Below are 18,556 nucleotides of genomic sequence, written 5' to 3'. Positions count from 1 at the left end.
GTGTCCACTCTTGGTTTCAGCTCAGGTCTAGATCTCAGGGTCGTGAGTTCATGCCCCATGTTGGGCTCCACACCGGGTGTGGAGGCTGCTTTTAAATAAATTAATTAATTAAATAAAATAAAATTTTAAAATTAAAAAATGTTTTAAATTGGGAGCATAAGAGGGAAGTGGGATTCATTAAATTATTCACTCACTTTGTATCTTTAAAATTTTTTCCATTTCAGAAAAAAACCTCTCAGCCCTGTAAACGTCACTGCATTCAACTGATCCCCTTTATAGCCAACCACAAGAATTTCTCCATTTCTCTCCCATTTCCCTATCAATCTACTTCATTCATTCTCACTATTGAATCTGCTCAAGTAGGACCTCTGGTAGCCTACAAAACTCATGGTGAAATTTCAATTTTCATCTCACTTGACACAGAGCAACATTTGACATGGTTGATCCCTCCCCTCCTTGAAACACTACATACAGTGTTGGGGTTTCACTCCTACCTCACCAGACCTTCCAATCTCTCTTGCTGGTTCTTCATCTCTGAAGCCTGTACAGATTGGGAATTCCTAGGATTTGTCCTTCTAGCTCCTTTAGTGTCTCTGTGATTTCATTCACTCTCAGGCTTTTAAATACCATCTCTATGCAGCTGACTACCTAAATCATACCTCGAGCCTACATCATTTATTAACAGTTGTCTGACAGGTGTCTTGAAATTGACATGTCCAAAAGTGAGCTTCTGATCTCCCTCTGTATCTTTCCAAATCTATTCTTCTCTCCCCTTTTCTCATAACCTTTGGTGATTTCCCCATCTTTCTAGTTTCTTCAGACCAACATCAGGATAAACACTCACACTTCTCTTTTTGTCCACATTCCAGATTTATGAGAAATCTTGTTGACTCTACTTTGAAAACATCCAGGACCAGACATTTCTCATCCTTCTCATTAGTCAATCTGGACCAAGCTCCATCACCTCTCTCCTGAGCTGTTAGGATGGCCTCCATACCACTGCCCTACTTTTCTGTTCTCTGTCTACTATTTTCTAGTTTCAATCCAGTAAGCAGAATGTTAGGTTTCAGTCAGGTTACAGTCCTTCTCTATTCTTTTTTAAGGATTTCATTTTTATGTAATCTCTGCACCCAATGTGGGGCTTGAACTTAAAACCCAGAGATCAAGAGTCACATGCTCCACCAACTGAACCAGCCAGATGCCCCATCCCTTCTCGATTCTGAAATATCCACTAACCTTCCTCTCACTCAAAAAAGGCCAAAGTCTTTAGAGCAGTCAACAAAGCCTGGGATGAACAGCTCAGAGACCCCTCTTCCCTCTCCCATCTATCTCCTACTCTTCTCCCCATTTCATGCTCGGCTTTAGCCACACTGGTCTCCTTGCTTGCCTCAAGTATTCCAGGCAAATTCTTGCCTCCTGACGTTTACATTTGCCATTTACTCTGCCTAGAATGCTATTTCTCCAAATAAAAACACTCATGATCCTCATTGCTTTGGGGCCTTGACTCAAATGCCTCATTCTCAGCAAATCGCTCTGACAACCATATTCAAATGGCTTTTTTGCACAGCCCTCCCTCTCCTCTTCCACCACTACATTTCTAGCACCCACAACCGCACAAAGGGGTGCCCTGTAATACCTGTTGACTGCCTTACTTAAATTGATGCTAAACTTGAGTGAGGAAGACTTCAAGGAAGCAATGTCATTTCACGTATGCCAAGAAGGAGGAGTTGGGCTTCGAAACAGATGGGGAACAAACAATAAAAACATGTTTAAAAAGACAAAACACCATAAACAGAAAAAAATACCACGAAATACGGATGGGCCACTCTCTTGTTGACTTTGAGTTTTGGCAATTATGGAGAAATTGTGTATGTGAATGTAGTCAGTGTCTTATTTTGAACTCTAAACCAACCTGTATTAAAAAGCAAAGGAGACTTAAGAACAATTATCTAACTGAATTGATATCTGATCAAAAGTTGGGTTTTTTCTTTCTTTCTTTTTCCCCCAGAATGCCTCATTCCTAAGAGAGCAGCAAAGATAAAGGAGAGGGGAAATAGGTGCAAAGGCAAGTCCCAACCCTTCGGCCAATGGAAGTTGTGCACAGAGAGTCAGCAGGGTCCACAGGCCTCACCTAAAAGCGGCAGCGAGGAAGCCTTGCTATTGTTTGTTGTCGAGTTATTCTTGCGCTTGATCCGAGGAATGAATTTCTTCTCCACCGCTCTTATCTTATGTGCGAGAACTTCTGTCATCATTGCGGCCCTCTTCTTCCCGGAACGAGGAACTGGCTGAGTAAAACGCGTTCTTTTTTTACGGCGGGGTGCGAGCACCTCAATGGCCCCAGATTGGATCTTGGCTTCCATTCCTTCGCTAGAGCCAAACTCATCTGTATCTGAGAGTTTGTAGAGCGGTAGCACATGCAGCTGCTCATCTTGAGGGATAACCCCCAAGGAGCGGTTATCTTCTCTTGTTAAAGTACAAACCTGACAGAAAGAAAACATGAAATAGGTCCTGCACATTCATCGTAGTTATTTCTACCTTCTAATTGTTGCCATTGTCAAAAGGATCTGTATTCCCGTTCTGTTTTCCATTGGTTACTGCCGGTATAGTGATTTTGGATAAATACATATCAAGCCACTCAACATGCTTCAATTCTAGTAATTTATCAACTGTTTGTAAGCCGACCAGTATAATTTTGAGTTGATCTTATAAGTCAATAACACTATACTTGTTTATGTATTTTATGGTATTTTTTAAAAGTAAACTCTATCCCCAGTGTGGGGCTCAAACTCAGGGCACAGAGATCAAGAGTCACATGCTGTTCCAACTAGCCAGCCAGGCACCCCAAAACTCCTATATTTTAAATAGTAAGCCTTTTGTTACATTCCATTTTACTTCATTGCCTAAGTTAGGGAATATCTACTGGATTGTCCACAGCATTCATGTAAAACATTAAGAAGACATTATTTTAGCCTATATATTTCCCTATTTCTCAAATAATGTCACATTCTTTGGGTAGAGGGGGATTAATTAGGAAGAATTTGCTAATTTACTCTGTTTTCCTTTAGGATTTCTTCACTTCTGCTTATAAGTGGAATTTATCTATAGATATACAGATTTTTTTTTTCCTGCCCCCCACACCCCCAAGGTGATTTTTTCTTCACTAAATGCACTGAACAGATATTAATGAAGTAAAAGAAGAAGCACAAGAGATTTCTCTCTAGCAGGACTTATATTCTAATAGTTTTATTTTTAAATTGATTTTTTATTATTTTTAAAAATTATTTTTAAAAATTCTAATAGTTTTTAAAAATTAAACATTTCATTTTGATAAATTTTCTCTTTCTGCTTGATGTTACTTCTATTCTGGCTAGGAACATACCAATAAGTTACCTACCTTTCTTTTGCATGTGAAGTAAGACATCTGAAGAAAATTCTGTCTTGAATATAACCTATCTCAGTCCTTCTCCTGACTTTAAAAGTTATTTTTATTCATTGTAGAGAAATAAAACTACAGAACTACATACAGGAAATTCCTGACTTTGATACCTAATATTCATATTTTTCTTCATGGATTAGTATCTTAGTGGTAATTAATTTTCAAGGGTCATTAAAGAGCCACCAAAAATATATCCAATGGTTTCATTTTTTTTTTTTAAAGATTTTATTTATTTATTTGACAGAGAGAGATAGCGAGAGAAGGAACACAAGCAGGGGGAGAGGGAGAGGGAGAAGTAGGCTTCCTGCCAAACCGGGAGCCCGATGTGGGGCTCGATCCCAGGACCCTGGGATCATGACCTGAGCTGAAGGCAGACGCTTAACGACTGAGCCACCCAGGCGCCCTGAATGGTTTCATTATTTTTATTAAAAACATCTCTCCTAGAGCTAAGGGCTCTTTCTAAGACAGTAGGCTGGAAAGAAAGAAAACTGCCTGATTATAAGCTCGATAGACTTGATGAATACAGATAGGAAAGTAAGATAACCTTAAAGTTTTAAAAATCACAATATTTTCTCAATATTTATAGTCACATTTACCAGCAAGACTTGAAATACTGAGTTCCCTTGGGTGTTATTTGTCAGTAATTTTAAAGTAATCATGTTAAAAAGTAGACTCTTCCACCAATAAATGTTTACTTAATCAATTTATTTGTTCACAGGGAGATTAAGAAGGGGACAAGGAGTAGATATGAGAAGCATAATTAGAAGGACTGGGGCAGCAGACAGGGTGAAAAGAGAATTGGCAGCCGAATTTGGAGAACTCAGGGTTTCAGAGATGGGGAAATTTGTGGAGTTATGTCAAGTTCTGGGTATGAGCCTCATGGCTTGAACAAGAGCAGTGGAGAAGAGGCAGCACTGAATAATACACAGGAGAAGCACGAGAGAAGTGGAACCAAAATTTAGTTCGATTCTGAACCTAATTCAGCCTGATCACAGATAGTTTGTAATGAAGCAAACCAGGTAAAACATATTAGCCACACAATGACAATGAACCACACTCCGGCCAAGATTCATCCAGACAGATTTATAATATCATTGATCTCAAAGGCTCCACTGATCAACAACAGTGGACAAGAAAGATTAAGAAAAAAGGAAAAAAAGGCTCCTTAATCTATCACTCACAGACTTATTGGCCAAACAAGAAAGGAAGGCTGCCTTTTGATGGATTAGATTGTGTACTTTCAGGAACCTGTAGCTATCTTTCTTACATGGGGCCAACCAAACAGACTGGTGTAGTGCAAAAATAGAGCGGAATGTTTTACCAGGTGAGAAGACAATTACTGGAAGCAAAACCCATTCCACTTACAAAAGGACCATTGCATGATTCTCTCCACAGTCTTTTACCTAATTTAAACATCTCTTGATTGACTTCACACTATGCTCATGTAATTCTTTCCATGGCTGTAAATCTAAGTGTGCACACCTAAATGCAAATATTTCTGACAATTCTGGTATATTAACATAACTATACATATATACTGGCACAAAAAAGATGATACATTTGGCCTAGTTCCTTCACAAAAACCCTGAGATACACAGAAGGCAAAAAACAAAAACAAAAAACAGTAAGTTGCTTAACTTCCTACCTACCAGTTTGATGGCATAGAATTGTACTCCTACTTCCTAGCAAACGTACCACTATGATTCAAGACTTTGAACAAAATATTTAAGGCCAGTTCTGTAACTTTGTGTAAGTATATCAACAATAACTTAAATACCATTGATATTATAAACTATGTGGGACAGAACATAAAATAGGGTTTTTAACAATCATCATATTTCAGGACCTCAGCCTAAGTACACAGCAATGGACCGTTTAGAATCAAAAGCCACCCAGGTACATACCACAGTGCTTCCATTATTCATGTTGTGAATGTCCCTGTGAGGATGGGCACAGAAGTCTAGGCAAGCAGTGACCCCAGAGAACGGACGACCTTCTTTGCTGCCAAGCCGACATTCTCGGGCAACATGTTCATATTCTACCTAAAAAGAGAAATGTATGGCACAAAGTTTTAAGAGCCAGAAAGAATCTCCTTTAGTAAAGAGTAAAAATCACTTCCTGACCAAGTTCTTAAACTAATTATACATTGTAAGTCAGAGATTTCTGACTGTAGTGTGGTAAAGTAGTGGATGGGTAGTTCAGTAACATTCAGGAGGAAGAGTCTAGGAGGACAGCAAGTAAAGTGACAATGACTGGCTGTGACTGATGGTAGGCTGACGACAATACCTGTTGGAGGTGAATATTGAGCAGACCAAGCCTAAATTATCCCTGGAGAAAGAGAGACTACTACAGTGCATGAAGTACATGTGAAGTTTTCAATGTCCATAAAAAGTAGGTAAACATATATACATATGTTCATGAGCCAATATAGAATTTAGGACTCTTTTTAAAACCAAAGCTTAGCAAAAATGAAGGGGGGAAATCGGAGGGGGAGATGAACCATGAGAGACTATGGACTCTGAAAAACAAACTAAGGGTTCTAGAGGGGAGGGAGTGGGGGGATGGGTTAGCCTGGTGATGGGTATTAAAGAGGGCACGTTCTGCATGGAGCACTGGGTGTTATACGCAAACAATGAATCATGGAACACTACATCAAAAACTGATGATGTAATGTATGGTGACTAACATAACATAATACAATGAGAAAAACAACAACAAAAAACCCAAAGGTTAGCAATTAACAGAGAGCATGCTATTCATGATAATACAAACGAAGATTGAAGAAATCTAGATCTCTGGTTATGTTTAAAATAAAAAGATCATTATACACTTATTTTCTACCTTGTGATGACTGCAGACATATACAGCCTTGCAAAATGACTGCCACACTTAGGTTAGTTAACACCTCAATCCCTTCACATAGTGAGGATTATTTTGTGTGTGTCGTGGTAACACTTAAGGTCTCTTAAAAATTTTTAAGTCTATGATAGAGTACTGTTAATTATATTCCCCATGCTGTGCAACAGATGCCCAAATGTAATTTATCTTATGGCTGGGAGCCTCTGCCCCTTGACCTTCATCTCCTCATTTCCCACACCCCTCATATATTTTCTTTTTTTTTTTTTTAAAGATTTTATTTATTTATTTGACAGAGAAAGACACAGCGAGAGAGGGAACACAAACGGGGAGTGGGAGAGGGAGAAGCAGACTCCCTGCCGAGCAGGGAGCCCGATGCGGGACTCGATCCAGGGACTCCAGGATCATGACCTGAGTCGAAGGCAGTCGCTTAACCAACTGAGCCACCCAGGCGCCCCCCTCGTATATTTTCTTGATGATGTCCTTTGAAGCACAAAATTGCAAAATTTTGACAATCTGTTTTTCCTTATTTTTATTTTTGGATTGTCTATTGCTAGTATGTAGAAAAACAATGACTTTGCATATTGATCTTGTATCCTGAAACCTTGCTAAACTCACTGATTAGCTCAAATAGTGAGTGTGTATGTATGTGTATCCCTCAATAGTTTCCACACATAGGAGCATACCGTTGGCTAGTAGAGATCATTTTATCTCCTTTTTTACTCTGAATTTCTTCAACTTGCTCTTAATAGAACCTCTAGCAAAATGTTTACTAGGAATGGAGAATAGATATTGTCTTGTTCCTGACAGTAAGCAAAAAATGTTTTAGTCTTTATCGTAACTATGATATTATCTGTGGGTTTTTGTAGATGTCCTTTATCAGGCTGAAGCAATTCCCTTCTATTGCTATTTTGTTAACTGTTTTTATCATGAAAGTGGTGGATTTTTGTCAAATGTCTTCCATCTATGGGGAGATCATGTGTTTTTTGTCATTTGTTCTATTAATGTAGTTAGTATACTACATTGATTAATTTTCTTGTGTTGAATCAATCATGCATTCCTGTTTCATAAATTAAAATTTCTAGAATTAATTACAATTCTGTCACTCTGGAGTTTTAATTCACTTGTCATAATAGGAAGTGATAACTTTTTAATTTTTTTAAGAAAATATTTTTAAAGTAGTATCTACACCCAACATGGGCCTCAAACTCATGACCCCGAGATCAAGAGTCGCATGCTCTACCGACTGAGCCAGCCAGGCACATCCAGGCTGGAAAATTTTTTAAGCTGTTCTGTAAAAATAGATACACACTCAAGTTCAAATCTGAAGGTTTTCTATTAATAATGATGTTGCTTATATCGAAATTTCAACCATGTTTAAGAGCACTGTATATGGTCCCCAAACGTACCTGGTTTTGGTAAGCAACTGGAGCATACTGCTTATAAATGGGAGCTAATCGTGTAGCCAAACTCTGTAAATTATCTTCAAGGTTTTTTTCCTACAGGAAAAGACAGTCCATAAAAGTTGTTTCATAATGACATGAATTTTAGGTATGAAAACGAATCATAAATCATTGCTGATATGTGGTTGATGCACAACTCATACTTACCCTAATAAAAGAGCTACCATAGAAAATCACATGGGTTGATTCTTAAAAAATCTGAACTACTGGTCATTATTATGCTTTAATTTAGTCTTTGAAATTCAAGTTCTATGTTATAAGCTAATTAGAAGTCTAAATGGTGTTAGAGGTAAAGTGCTCATGTTGATAAATAGAAGAACCCTATTTTATATTTATTCAGTACTACTGGGCACTTGAAATAAATCAAGACAGGGTTCCTAGTGGCAAGAGGAAATGTTGAGGTAAAGAACTCTGACAGAGCACAACAAGTTTCTATAACAGAAGTGGGAGAACAACAAACATAAGGCGCATACTACATATCAGGTTCTATGCTAACAGCTTCAATAATAGGTAAGTGGGCAACTGGTTGTCTAAAGCTAGTGTTTTCTTTTTCACATTATAACGGCTACAAATTGTGGAAGATGTGGTGGGACACCATAAAAAGAGTCTAGATTGCTACTGATGGTAGAAACATTGTAAGACCTTTTTTTCAAGGAGAACAGTCATGACAAATGTCTCTATGCAAAATATCACTGAAGTTTCAGGTCAGGTTGTGATCTCAAGGTTGTGAGTTTGAGCCCCGAGTTGAGTGGAGATCTCAGAGCTAAGACAGCTTGAGACTATCCTCCACCCTGCTGACGCTCTCTGTCTCCTTCTCTAAAATAAATAAATAAAATCTTAAAAAAAAATCACTGAAGACAGTACAACGTATGCAGCAGATAAGGTAGACTTTGGAAACAATAGCTGAAAGACAACTGTAGTAATTTTTGAGAGAGGATTGTATCCTAAATCAAATCAAAGAATTGATAAATGATCAGTCACATCCAAGGAAGACTATCAAAGGGGAACTGAGAGACTTAAGAAGGCTCCATGCTTCTGCTTCATTTGAGATCTGGTGGATGCCAAGAACACAGAAAGAAGACCTTCATGTGGATTAGTTTACTTCTGATATTCATCAGATTATTAATAAAACCAAAGCCACACACAATGTAGACATAGGAAGTTAATTCTTGAGTGCATTTAACAAACCCCAATTTGGGCAACTATAAAGCATCAGTGATCACTCTTTTAGTTTCCTAATGATTTAGGTTGATGCTTTCATTGAAAAAGAAATTTATGTATATCAGGTCTATATATAGATTACTGTGTTCCTTTCATCTGTCTTACTTATGTATCTGATACTTAATATAGTTTCATAAATATAGTCAGGAAAAGTCAGGACCCTACTTTAAAAACACCTCCTGGCTATACTCACCCATTAATTATTTCATTTATTTGGGGAAAACTTACAATTGTGATTTAAGTACCTACTGAAAAGATTCTGATTGTTTTCTAACACCTAAAATATTTAGGTAGAGTAGGCAATTGTGTTTTACTGTTAGGAGATTACGAATCATCTGGTATCAGAAGTCAGACTGAGTAACTGGTCATCATGAAATATCTCATTTACAGTGTAGAGATGTTGAAATAAAGTAGGCACATAAAAAAAAAAATCCAATAAAGCTTTATAGCTGACCACTGGTATCACTTTACAAATTTAAGTCTCATTATACATAATGTAAAAATTTTGATTTTCTAATTGTTTCATTAGAACAAATGTGTGTGTCAGATATAGAGGTTTCTTCTTATCAGATCTTTAACTGTTGGGGCTCAAGCCTACATTCCTCTGCTCTTCTCATCCTACACCTGATTCCTAGGACTGTCATATATCCACATCTGTGGCTATAATTACTACCTGGACCACAAATCACACTTGAGTTTCAGATTCTTCTCCATTTTCTTATTTTAAGACTTATTTGAGAGAGAGAGAGAGAAAGTGAATGGGGGAAGAGGCAGAGGGAGAGAATCTTCCAGCAGACTCCCTACTCAGTGTGGAGTCCCACGTGGGGTTCGATCTCGAGACCTATGAGATCACGACTTGAGCCAAAACTAAGAGTCTGACACTCTACCTACTAAGCCACCCAGGTGCCCCCAGATTCTTATTATTGACCTGACATTCCCACTTGGATTTTATAGAAATCTCTCACCTAGTGGCTACAAAATGAATCCATAATCTACCCTTTTGAAACTGGGTTCTATGTCCATGTACCTATATCAAGCAATAGCACTACCATCTAATAACTAAAACCTTTCCAGACTAACCACTGCCCACCATTTCCTCTGTCACAACCATATTCCGAGTTACAATGATCCCTTCTCTGGACTATTCTTAAGGCTAGCTCATCTTGCTAAACACACTCTTTACCAACTCTAATCCATATTCAAAGAGCAACTATAGAGATCTCTTTCAAAGAAAAGTGTGATTGTATCACTTTCATTAATTCCTTTAATGATCTTCCCAAATGGCTGACATCGCATACAAGGCCACTGCATTCACCTTACTCTCCCTTGCCTGCTCTGAGCTTCATCCTGGCCTTCTGTCAGTTTCTGTAATGAGAAATGCTTCTTTCTGTATTATAAGCACCATACAGATGTTATTCAATATTTAAAATGATCATAAAAACTGATCTCATACTCATTAATTACATAATATTCTGTGGTAGAATAAAAATTTAACAGTCATGTAAGTATTACTAATGTATTTACATACTGGTAGTTTTATCATATAGTATTTGGAAAGAAAACTGATTAATTTTAAGGGAGAAGGACATCACATTATCATGTGTTCTTATGGATGAACATAGCACCTTTCCACAATCAGGTGTTTTATATGTCCTTTACTAAATTTTTAAAGTTTTCTCCCTAAAGGTTTAACCCACTTCCTTTTTAAAAAATGTAAGCTCTATGCCCAACATGGGGCTTGAACTCGACCCCGGATCAGGAATCACACAATCTACTGACTGAGACAGTCAGGCGCCCCTAACAGACTTATTAGATTTCTTCTAAGGTCCTTGATCTGCAAATGATAGTTCTCTCTGGAATCATTTCCTTGTTTAATTGCAGTAGATGGCAAATCAAGAAAATGCTAAATAATTCTGATTATCTCTGTAAAAGGATGATTATTAATTTTGAGTTTCTTGAAAGATGTTATATTCATTGTATTATAGATATAGTTGGATTCATTCCTGTTTTATTTTCTGTTTCCTATTTATCTTGTATTCTAATGATCTTTAAAAATCCTTTGATTGTTTTCTTTTTAAAGATTTTTTCCCCACAACAATTTCAAAATGTAAAAATTCTATTTCTATTCATCTAAAAAATCTTAAAAATAATCTTGCTCAAATATATGTTTTTCTGACAACATCTAGAGCAGTGTTTTCCAAGCTGTGGGTCATGACTCATTCGTGGGCCAAGAAATCAGTTTAGTAGGTAATAACTAACATTTGAAAAAAGAAAAATGAGAATTTATAAAAAATATTATAGTGAATCATAGTGATCCTCAGCAATAACTAGATTGGATATTAACTTTTTAATATTTTAATATCTTCTCTTACATAGAAGATGAAGTATTATTTTCTGATGTTTTATTTTAATTATTTACTTGCATATACCATTGGATAGCAGTTTGTAATATAAAATGTTTTTTATTTGTGGTCACAGCTCAAAGTTTGAAAAACACTGATCTTAGTATCTAAATTCTCCCCACTCCAAACAAAGCATAAAACATTACCACACTTAGTTCCTATAGGTGCCCCCCTCCCCCAGTGCCTACCCACCCTTGAGTTGATAAGAGTATGGAATTATACTTATCAGTTGTTATTTTAATTAAAAAAATGTTAAGTACTCAACTTATTTAAACTTAACAGTAAGGTTGACTAATTTCTTTGCTCACCATGGCCTCGTGTCCCGGACAGATTGGTTCCGGTTTCATATATCTTCTTTCTGGATTACGTCCTTTAGTAATTCTTTCATAGTAGTTCTGTGGGTAGTAAACTTTCTGAGTCTTTGAAATGTTGGCAAATGGCTTTATTTATTCTTCCTACTTTGGCTGGGTATAAAATTCTAGGTTCTTTTAACAATGATTGTCTCTGGGGTTAGGGAAGAGGAGGAGGGAACCAGGGACAGTTGGAATTTGGGTTGGTAGTTAAAGACTTTACCTAATTTATAGAGAATTTTAAACTATTTACTTATATATATTCTTAACTTTTTTTCACTACTTTTAAAATATTTCATTGTTTTACTATTTAGAAAATATTTTAAGGAATGTATTTATAAATCCATTGTGTAATTGAAAAGTAAAAAGGGACACTTACATGTAAGGGAGAGCTTGGATCAATTCTAAATCTTCTAGGGCTTGGGCTTCTACCAAATTTACATCCATTGAAATACATACTCCATGAACAGCCAAAAGAGAACGAAGCTCCACAAGTCTCTGGATCAATTCCTTGACATGTACAGGTACGACTGTAAGATGATAATTGCAAGGGAATGAACTGATAAAGCAAGGCCAATACCTCAGACAGAACATTTCAGATTCCTGTAACTTTAGAAGTATAGATGACCAGTAAACTGGTTTTAACATATCTATTTCATTAATTATTTTATCTTAAGTAGTGTTAACCCAAAGCGAACGGCCCTTGAATATAAGCAAGTTTTTTAACTAAAATGTTTGTTCAAGATTGTAAATCCAAATAAACAGCAATAAATTATACACAAATACCCATAAACTTGTTTGATTTGGATATGCCTGGGAGAAAATAAACAGTCTGCATTTTACTTTATTTTATTGAGAGAGACTCTTAAATACACTCCACGCTCAGCACAGAGCCCGACCCAGGGCTCAACCTCAAGACCCTGAGAGATCATGATCTGAGCCGAAACAGAGTTGGCCGCTTAACTGAATGAGCCACCCAGGTGCCCCAAAGGGTCCGCATTTTATTTATTTTTTATTTTTTTTTAAGATTTTATTTATTTATTTGAGAGAGAGAGAATGAGAGAGAGCACATGAGAAGGGGGAGGGTCAGAGGGAGAAGCAAGCTCCCCGCCGAGCAGGGAGCCCAATGCGGGACTCGATCCTGGGACTCCAGGATCATGACCTGAGCCGAAGGCAGTCGCTTAACCAACTGAGCCACCCAGGCGCCCCAAGAGTCTGCATTTTAAATCTTGGATCTGTTCCCCTATCAGAAATGAAAAGGAAAGTATCCTGTTACCTCTTTGGACTTTAACTCCGTCATCTATAAACTGACATTATTTAATCCCGAGGATTGATAATGGACTATATATTGTATGTGAAATCACCTTGTTAATTTTAAAGAAAACCTTTATTAAGATTACAAAAGGAAAAATTGAACTTAAAGCTTGTTTCATTCAGTAACTTGGTTATTTTAGTACATTGGGGGCATTTCTGAGACCCTAACACGGACCTGATAGTAAGAATGACAATGATTAGAATATTCATACAAAGATATGAAACCCGAGGAAATAACATACACTCCTGTGGCTTCCAATTGCATAATACTTGGAAACTTCTAATAGTATGAATGTGGTACTTATGTAATGATTAAAAACAAACAAAAAAATCAGTAAATGAAAAGTATACAGAAATTTTGAGATCAGAACTAGTAGTATTTTTTAACTGTGAAAGTCAAGAAAATACCTGACATTAAGATAACACTGACTACAAAAAGAAAAATAAATAGTACATTTATGTCATTGAAATGATAGCAGTTTGTGAAGGAAAGAAAAATGTAGTTTAATTAATTAATTTAATTAACGGCTGACAGTTAAACAATGAAACACACAGAAACTGTACAGGATTGCGAGACCTAAAAGAGCTTTTGCAGAGTATCCGAAATAGTCAACATCACTGATAATAGGACAAATGAACTGAAAACAGGTCCTGATATTATGGACAAAGTGTAGTCCCGGGGCGCCTGGGTGGCTCAGACGCTTCGGCTCAGGTCATGATCTCAGGGTCTTAGGATGGAGCCCCACAGCGGGCTCCCTGCTCTGCGGGAAGCCTGCTTCTCCCTCTCCCACTCCCCCTGCTTGTGCTCCCTCTCTTGCTGTGTCTCTCTCTGTCAAATAAATAAATATAACCTTAAAAAAAAAAAAAGTGTAGTCCTACCAATAATTCCTCACTTGATTTTAATTAGAAAGAAACAATCAGTCAAACACAAACTGAGCAACAGTCTATAAAATTAGGCCTTCAAAAATGTGAATGCATGTCAATACCCGGGCACCTGGGTGGCTCAGTTGGTTAAGCATCTGACTCTTGGTTTCTGATCAGTTGGGATCTCAGGGTTGTGAGACAGAACCCCGCAATGGGCTTGGCACTCAGTGGGGAGCTGAGATTCTCTCCCTGTGCCCCTCTCCACGCTTATGCAGTCTCTCTCTCTCTCAAATAAATTCAAAAAAATCTTAAAAAAAAATCAATGCCGTGGAAGACAACGCATGAGATAAGAAACAATCAAGAGACCAAAAAGAGGAGAGAGGGAGACATGAAAAAGGCAAAACAAGTTAACCCATTAATTCCTGGGTGGGGGAAAATTACTACAAAGTACATTATTATTATTATTTTTAAGATTTTATATATTTATTTGAGAGAGAGACAAGAGAGACCAGAAACAAGCAGGGAGACAGCAGAGAGAGAGGAGAAGAAGATTCCACACGGAGCAGGGAGCTCGATGTGGAACTTGCTTCCAGGACCCTGGGGTCATGACCTGAGCCGAAGGCAGATGATTAACCGACTGGGCCTCCCAGGTGCCCCTATAAAGTACATTATTGGAAAATATTCAATACCTGAATATGAACTGTAGATTAGATAACAGCATTTTATCGAAGTTAAATTTTCTGATTTTAATAATTTTGCTGGGTTTATGTAAATGAATGTCCTCATGCTTAGAATATACCCTCTTAAGTATTATTTACAGGAAAAGGCTTAAAGCCTGAAACTAGCTGACAATCCAGAACAAAAAAAAATTACTATCTTTTTTTTAAAAGATTTTATTTATTTATTTGAGAGAGAGAATGAGAGACAGAGAGCACGAGAGGGAAGAGGGTTAGAGGGAGAAGCAGACCCCCGCTGAGCAGGGAGCCTGATGTGGGACTCGATCCCGGGAATCCAGGATCATGACCTGAGCCGAAGGCAGTCGCTTAACCAACTGAGCCACCCAGGCGCCCAAAAAAATTATTTTTAATCAATAATAATATGTGTGTATGTGTGACTTTGTATATAAATGCAAATGTTGCAAACTTAATGATGATGAAATCTAGGTGAGAGGTATATAAGAGTTCGTTGAAGGATTCTTGCATCTGTTCTGTAACAATAGAGAATAAGAATATTTATTTATTTATTTAATTTATTTTTTAACTAGGCTCCATACCCAATATGGGGCTTGAACTCACAACCCTGAGATCAAGAGTCACATGCTCTACCAACTGAGCAAGCCAGGCACCCTGGTAAGAATCTTAAAAAAAAAAAAAAAAAAAAAAAAGATATGCTGAAGGCATGCCTGACTGGCTCCGCCAGTAAAGCATGAGACTCTTTATTTTGGGGTCATGAGACTGAACCCCACAGTGGGTATAGAGATTACTTAAAAATTAAAAAGGTATGCTAGATCTACATTGAATGAAATAGAATAAAATTTAGGTTATTGGATTCTTGGAAAGATTAAATGAGACAATATATGTCTATCCTTCAAAGCAGTGCCTTCATACAAGAGTTACTATGTTTATTGTGAATCCACATACAAAAGAATTAGCAGACATTAGGGGCACCTGGGTGGCTCAGTTGGTTAAGCAACTGCCTTCGGCTCAGGTCATGATCCTGGAGTCCCTGGATCGAGTCCCGCATCGGGCTCCCTGCTCAGCAGGGAGTCTGCTTCTCCCTCTGACCCTACCCCCTCTCATGTGCTCTCTCTCATTCTCTCTCTCTCAAATAAATAAATAAAATCTTTAAAAAAAAAAAAAGAATTAGCAGACATTAAAAATAGTTTGTATATTACTGGCATTGTAAAGATAAGGTAAATGTAATGAAATGATGACATAAACATAAAGGAATACTCTTAAAGGTATGCAAATTAATTTTGTGTGGGGATCAGAAAGGGGACCTATATATTGTTTATATTTTATATAATGACATTTCTTCTTTTTTTTTAAAGATTGTATTTATTTATTTGACAGAGACACAGAGAGAGAGGGAACACAAGCAGGGGGAGTGGGAGAGAGAGGAGCAGGCTTCCCACTGAGCAGAGAGCCTGATGTGGAGCTCGATCCCAGGACCCTGAGATCATGACCTGAGCCGAAGGCAGATGCTTAATGACTGAGCCACCCAGATGCCCCATTTTTTTCTTTTTTAAAAAAGATTTTATTTATTTATTTTTGAGAGAGAGAGAGCACAAGCAGAGGGAGCGATAGGCAGAGGGATAGGAGAAGCAGGCTCCCTGCTGAGTAAGGAGCCCCATGCGGGACTCGATCCCAGGACCCCGGGATCATGACCTGAGCCGAAGGCAGACACTTAACCAACTGAGCCACCCAGGCATCCTGAACATTTCTTTTTTAAAAAAGATTTTTATTTACTTATTTTTCTTGCAAAGATTTTATTTACTTACTTATCTATTTATTTATTTATTTTAGAGAGAGAGAGAGACAGAGAGGAAACACGAGCAGCGGGAGGGGTAGAGGGAGAAGGAGAGAATCTCAAGCAGGCCCCAAGTTCTGTGTGGAACCCAATGCAGAGCTTGATTTCTGAAAGAGTCCGGACGCATAACCTATTGAGCCACCCAGGCACCCGAAAGGTTTTTATTTTTTCAGTAATCTCTACACTGACCACGTGGCTCGAACTGAGAACCCGAGATCAAGAGTTGCATGCTGTGAGCCAGCCAGGCGCCACAGTATAATGACATTTCTTTTAAAAAGGAGAGACATATATGAGGAAAACTACACAAAACAATCCTGAAGACACAAAAGTAAACTTGAACAAATGGAAAGAAAAACCATGTTATGGGATAGGAAGATTCAATATCATTGTAAGTTAATTTAATGAAATCTCATTAAAAATGTCATTGGCTCTATTTTAAACTAGACAAATTCATTTTAAAGTTTATTTGGAAGCACAAACAGAAAAGAATAATAGAAAGCTTTGAAAAAGAGCGAGTAAGGTGAGCTATCCCTACCAAATACTAAAATACATTATAAAATCTCTATAATTAAAAAAAAATGTGGTACTAGTACCTGAAAAGCCAGGACAATGATATAAATTTTAAATACAAGAGAAGACTGTCTCATATGTAATTTTTGCTTACAGTTAAAGTGGCATTTCAAATCAAGGGGAAAGAAATGCTCTCTTGTAACTGGTGTTTTCTTAAATGGAAAAGAGGACAGAAATGGATCTCCTCCTCCCACTATTAACTAGCATAAATTTTAAGTACATCGCAGATTCACGTTTTAAAAATTTACAATTTCAACAAGAACTAAAAGAAAATATGGGTGAATTACTGTATAACTTGAAAGAGAGAAAAATGTTCTTAAATACCAGTTAAAATTCAGACACAAAAGAAAAAATAGATATGATTAATTATATTAAAAAGGAAAGGGGATGGGGCACCTGGCCGGCTCAGTTGCTGGATAATGTGCCTCTTGATCTTGGGGTTGTAAGTTCGAGCCCCATGGGTGTGGAGATTACTTAGGAAATAAAAAATAATAATAATAAAAAAAGGAAAACGCAAAAGATAACATAGCAGAAGTAAAAAGAAAAGTATCAAACTGGCAAAACCGTTTAGACATTATATAACAAAGTCTTAAGTACCCCAATACATGAAAGAAGCAATCCTTTAGAAATGAGCTAAAACAATTAACACGTAGTTGAGCAATAACTACCCCCACCCAAAAAGGCAAATGACTCTTAACCATATGAAAAAACTCATTCATAACATGAAAAATGCCATTTACCACCTACTAAAAGGGCAAAACCTCAAGTTTGACGTTATATTCCTGGCAAAACAGTAGGAAAACAGGTACTCTCTTACATTGCTGAGAATATAGTACAATTCTCTATGGAGGAGCTTTTCCTTTCTGGAAAAAATCCCTCTCCTCCAGACTCTACGGGTGAGTGGGATCAGGCATCAAAGAGGGAAGCAGAAAAAGAATACTCTCTAAGGGCACCTGGTTGGCTCAGTCAGAGGAGCATGCGACTCTTGATCTCAGGGTTTGATCTGGGGTTGGTGAGCTGGGTGTAGATATTACAAACCAAGCAACCAACCAACCCTATAATGGTCTCAACTCTCTATGAAACAAAGTCTCTCTTTTTTGACCAAAAAAAAAAAAAAAAAAAAATTCATTCTTTAGTTTCAGAATACCTAAAATTCTATAATATGCATAACTGGTAGTTAATGAACTATGTAATATTACATGATAGAGGTGTGAATGGGAAAGCAGTACAAAACAGATTTGATTACTTTTCATTGAGCGTGCATCTTCGGTCTGTGGGATGACCATTGTATGACTTTAGGTTTTCAGTAAGCTCCGTGTACAATCTGTCAGCCATGGGGAGAGGAATGCCGTCCCATACCATGATAAGCACCACCATCACAGCTGTTGGACAGTGATGGCCTGTCCGTTGCCGAACCAAACAAAGAACTTTCTCTTCATCGCTGCCTCTTCTTAAAACCTGGAAAAGCATAATGCATTTATTTATAGAACAGAAAACACCTACAGTTGAGTGCAATGGATATCGTCTTTAAAGCTCTGTGTCCTTGCATTT

General features: G+C 37.4%; 1 protein-coding gene and 1 long non-coding RNA gene across 3 annotated transcripts in view; one reads left to right on the top strand and one right to left on the bottom strand.

The window, feature by feature from the left end:
* LOC123846491 (uncharacterized) overlaps positions 1-2,142 on the top strand; it is a 39,972-nt gene extending 37,830 nt beyond the window's left edge. For both annotated transcript variants that reach the window (XR_010412460.1, XR_010412459.1), the window contains exon 6: positions 2,009-2,142. This is a non-coding gene — a long non-coding RNA (uncharacterized LOC123846491). The remainder of the gene's footprint in view (positions 1-2,008) is intronic.
* TET1 (tet methylcytosine dioxygenase 1) overlaps positions 1-18,556 on the bottom strand; it is a 142,621-nt gene that overhangs the window by 14,629 nt on the left and 109,436 nt on the right. Inside the window, exons 8-13 of the mRNA XM_064594717.1 lie at positions 18,252-18,463; positions 12,108-12,258; positions 11,687-11,773; positions 7,702-7,791; positions 5,341-5,478; positions 2,132-2,480 (exon numbers count right to left, since the gene is read on the bottom strand). Of these exons, the coding sequence (XP_064450787.1) occupies positions 2,132-2,480; positions 5,341-5,478; positions 7,702-7,791; positions 11,687-11,773; positions 12,108-12,258; positions 18,252-18,463 (1,027 nt within the window). The remainder of the gene's footprint in view (positions 1-2,131; positions 2,481-5,340; positions 5,479-7,701; positions 7,792-11,686; positions 11,774-12,107; positions 12,259-18,251; positions 18,464-18,556) is intronic.

Source organism: Mirounga angustirostris, unplaced genomic scaffold (genome assembly GCF_029215605.1).
Source record: "Mirounga angustirostris isolate CCGP_5_RB_7025 unplaced genomic scaffold, mMirAng1.0.hap1 SCAF_6, whole genome shotgun sequence".
Lineage (NCBI taxonomy): Eukaryota > Metazoa > Chordata > Mammalia > Carnivora > Phocidae > Mirounga > Mirounga angustirostris.
The sequence above is the reverse complement of the archived record's forward strand: the minus strand, read 5'-3'. Positions and strand labels throughout refer to the sequence as shown.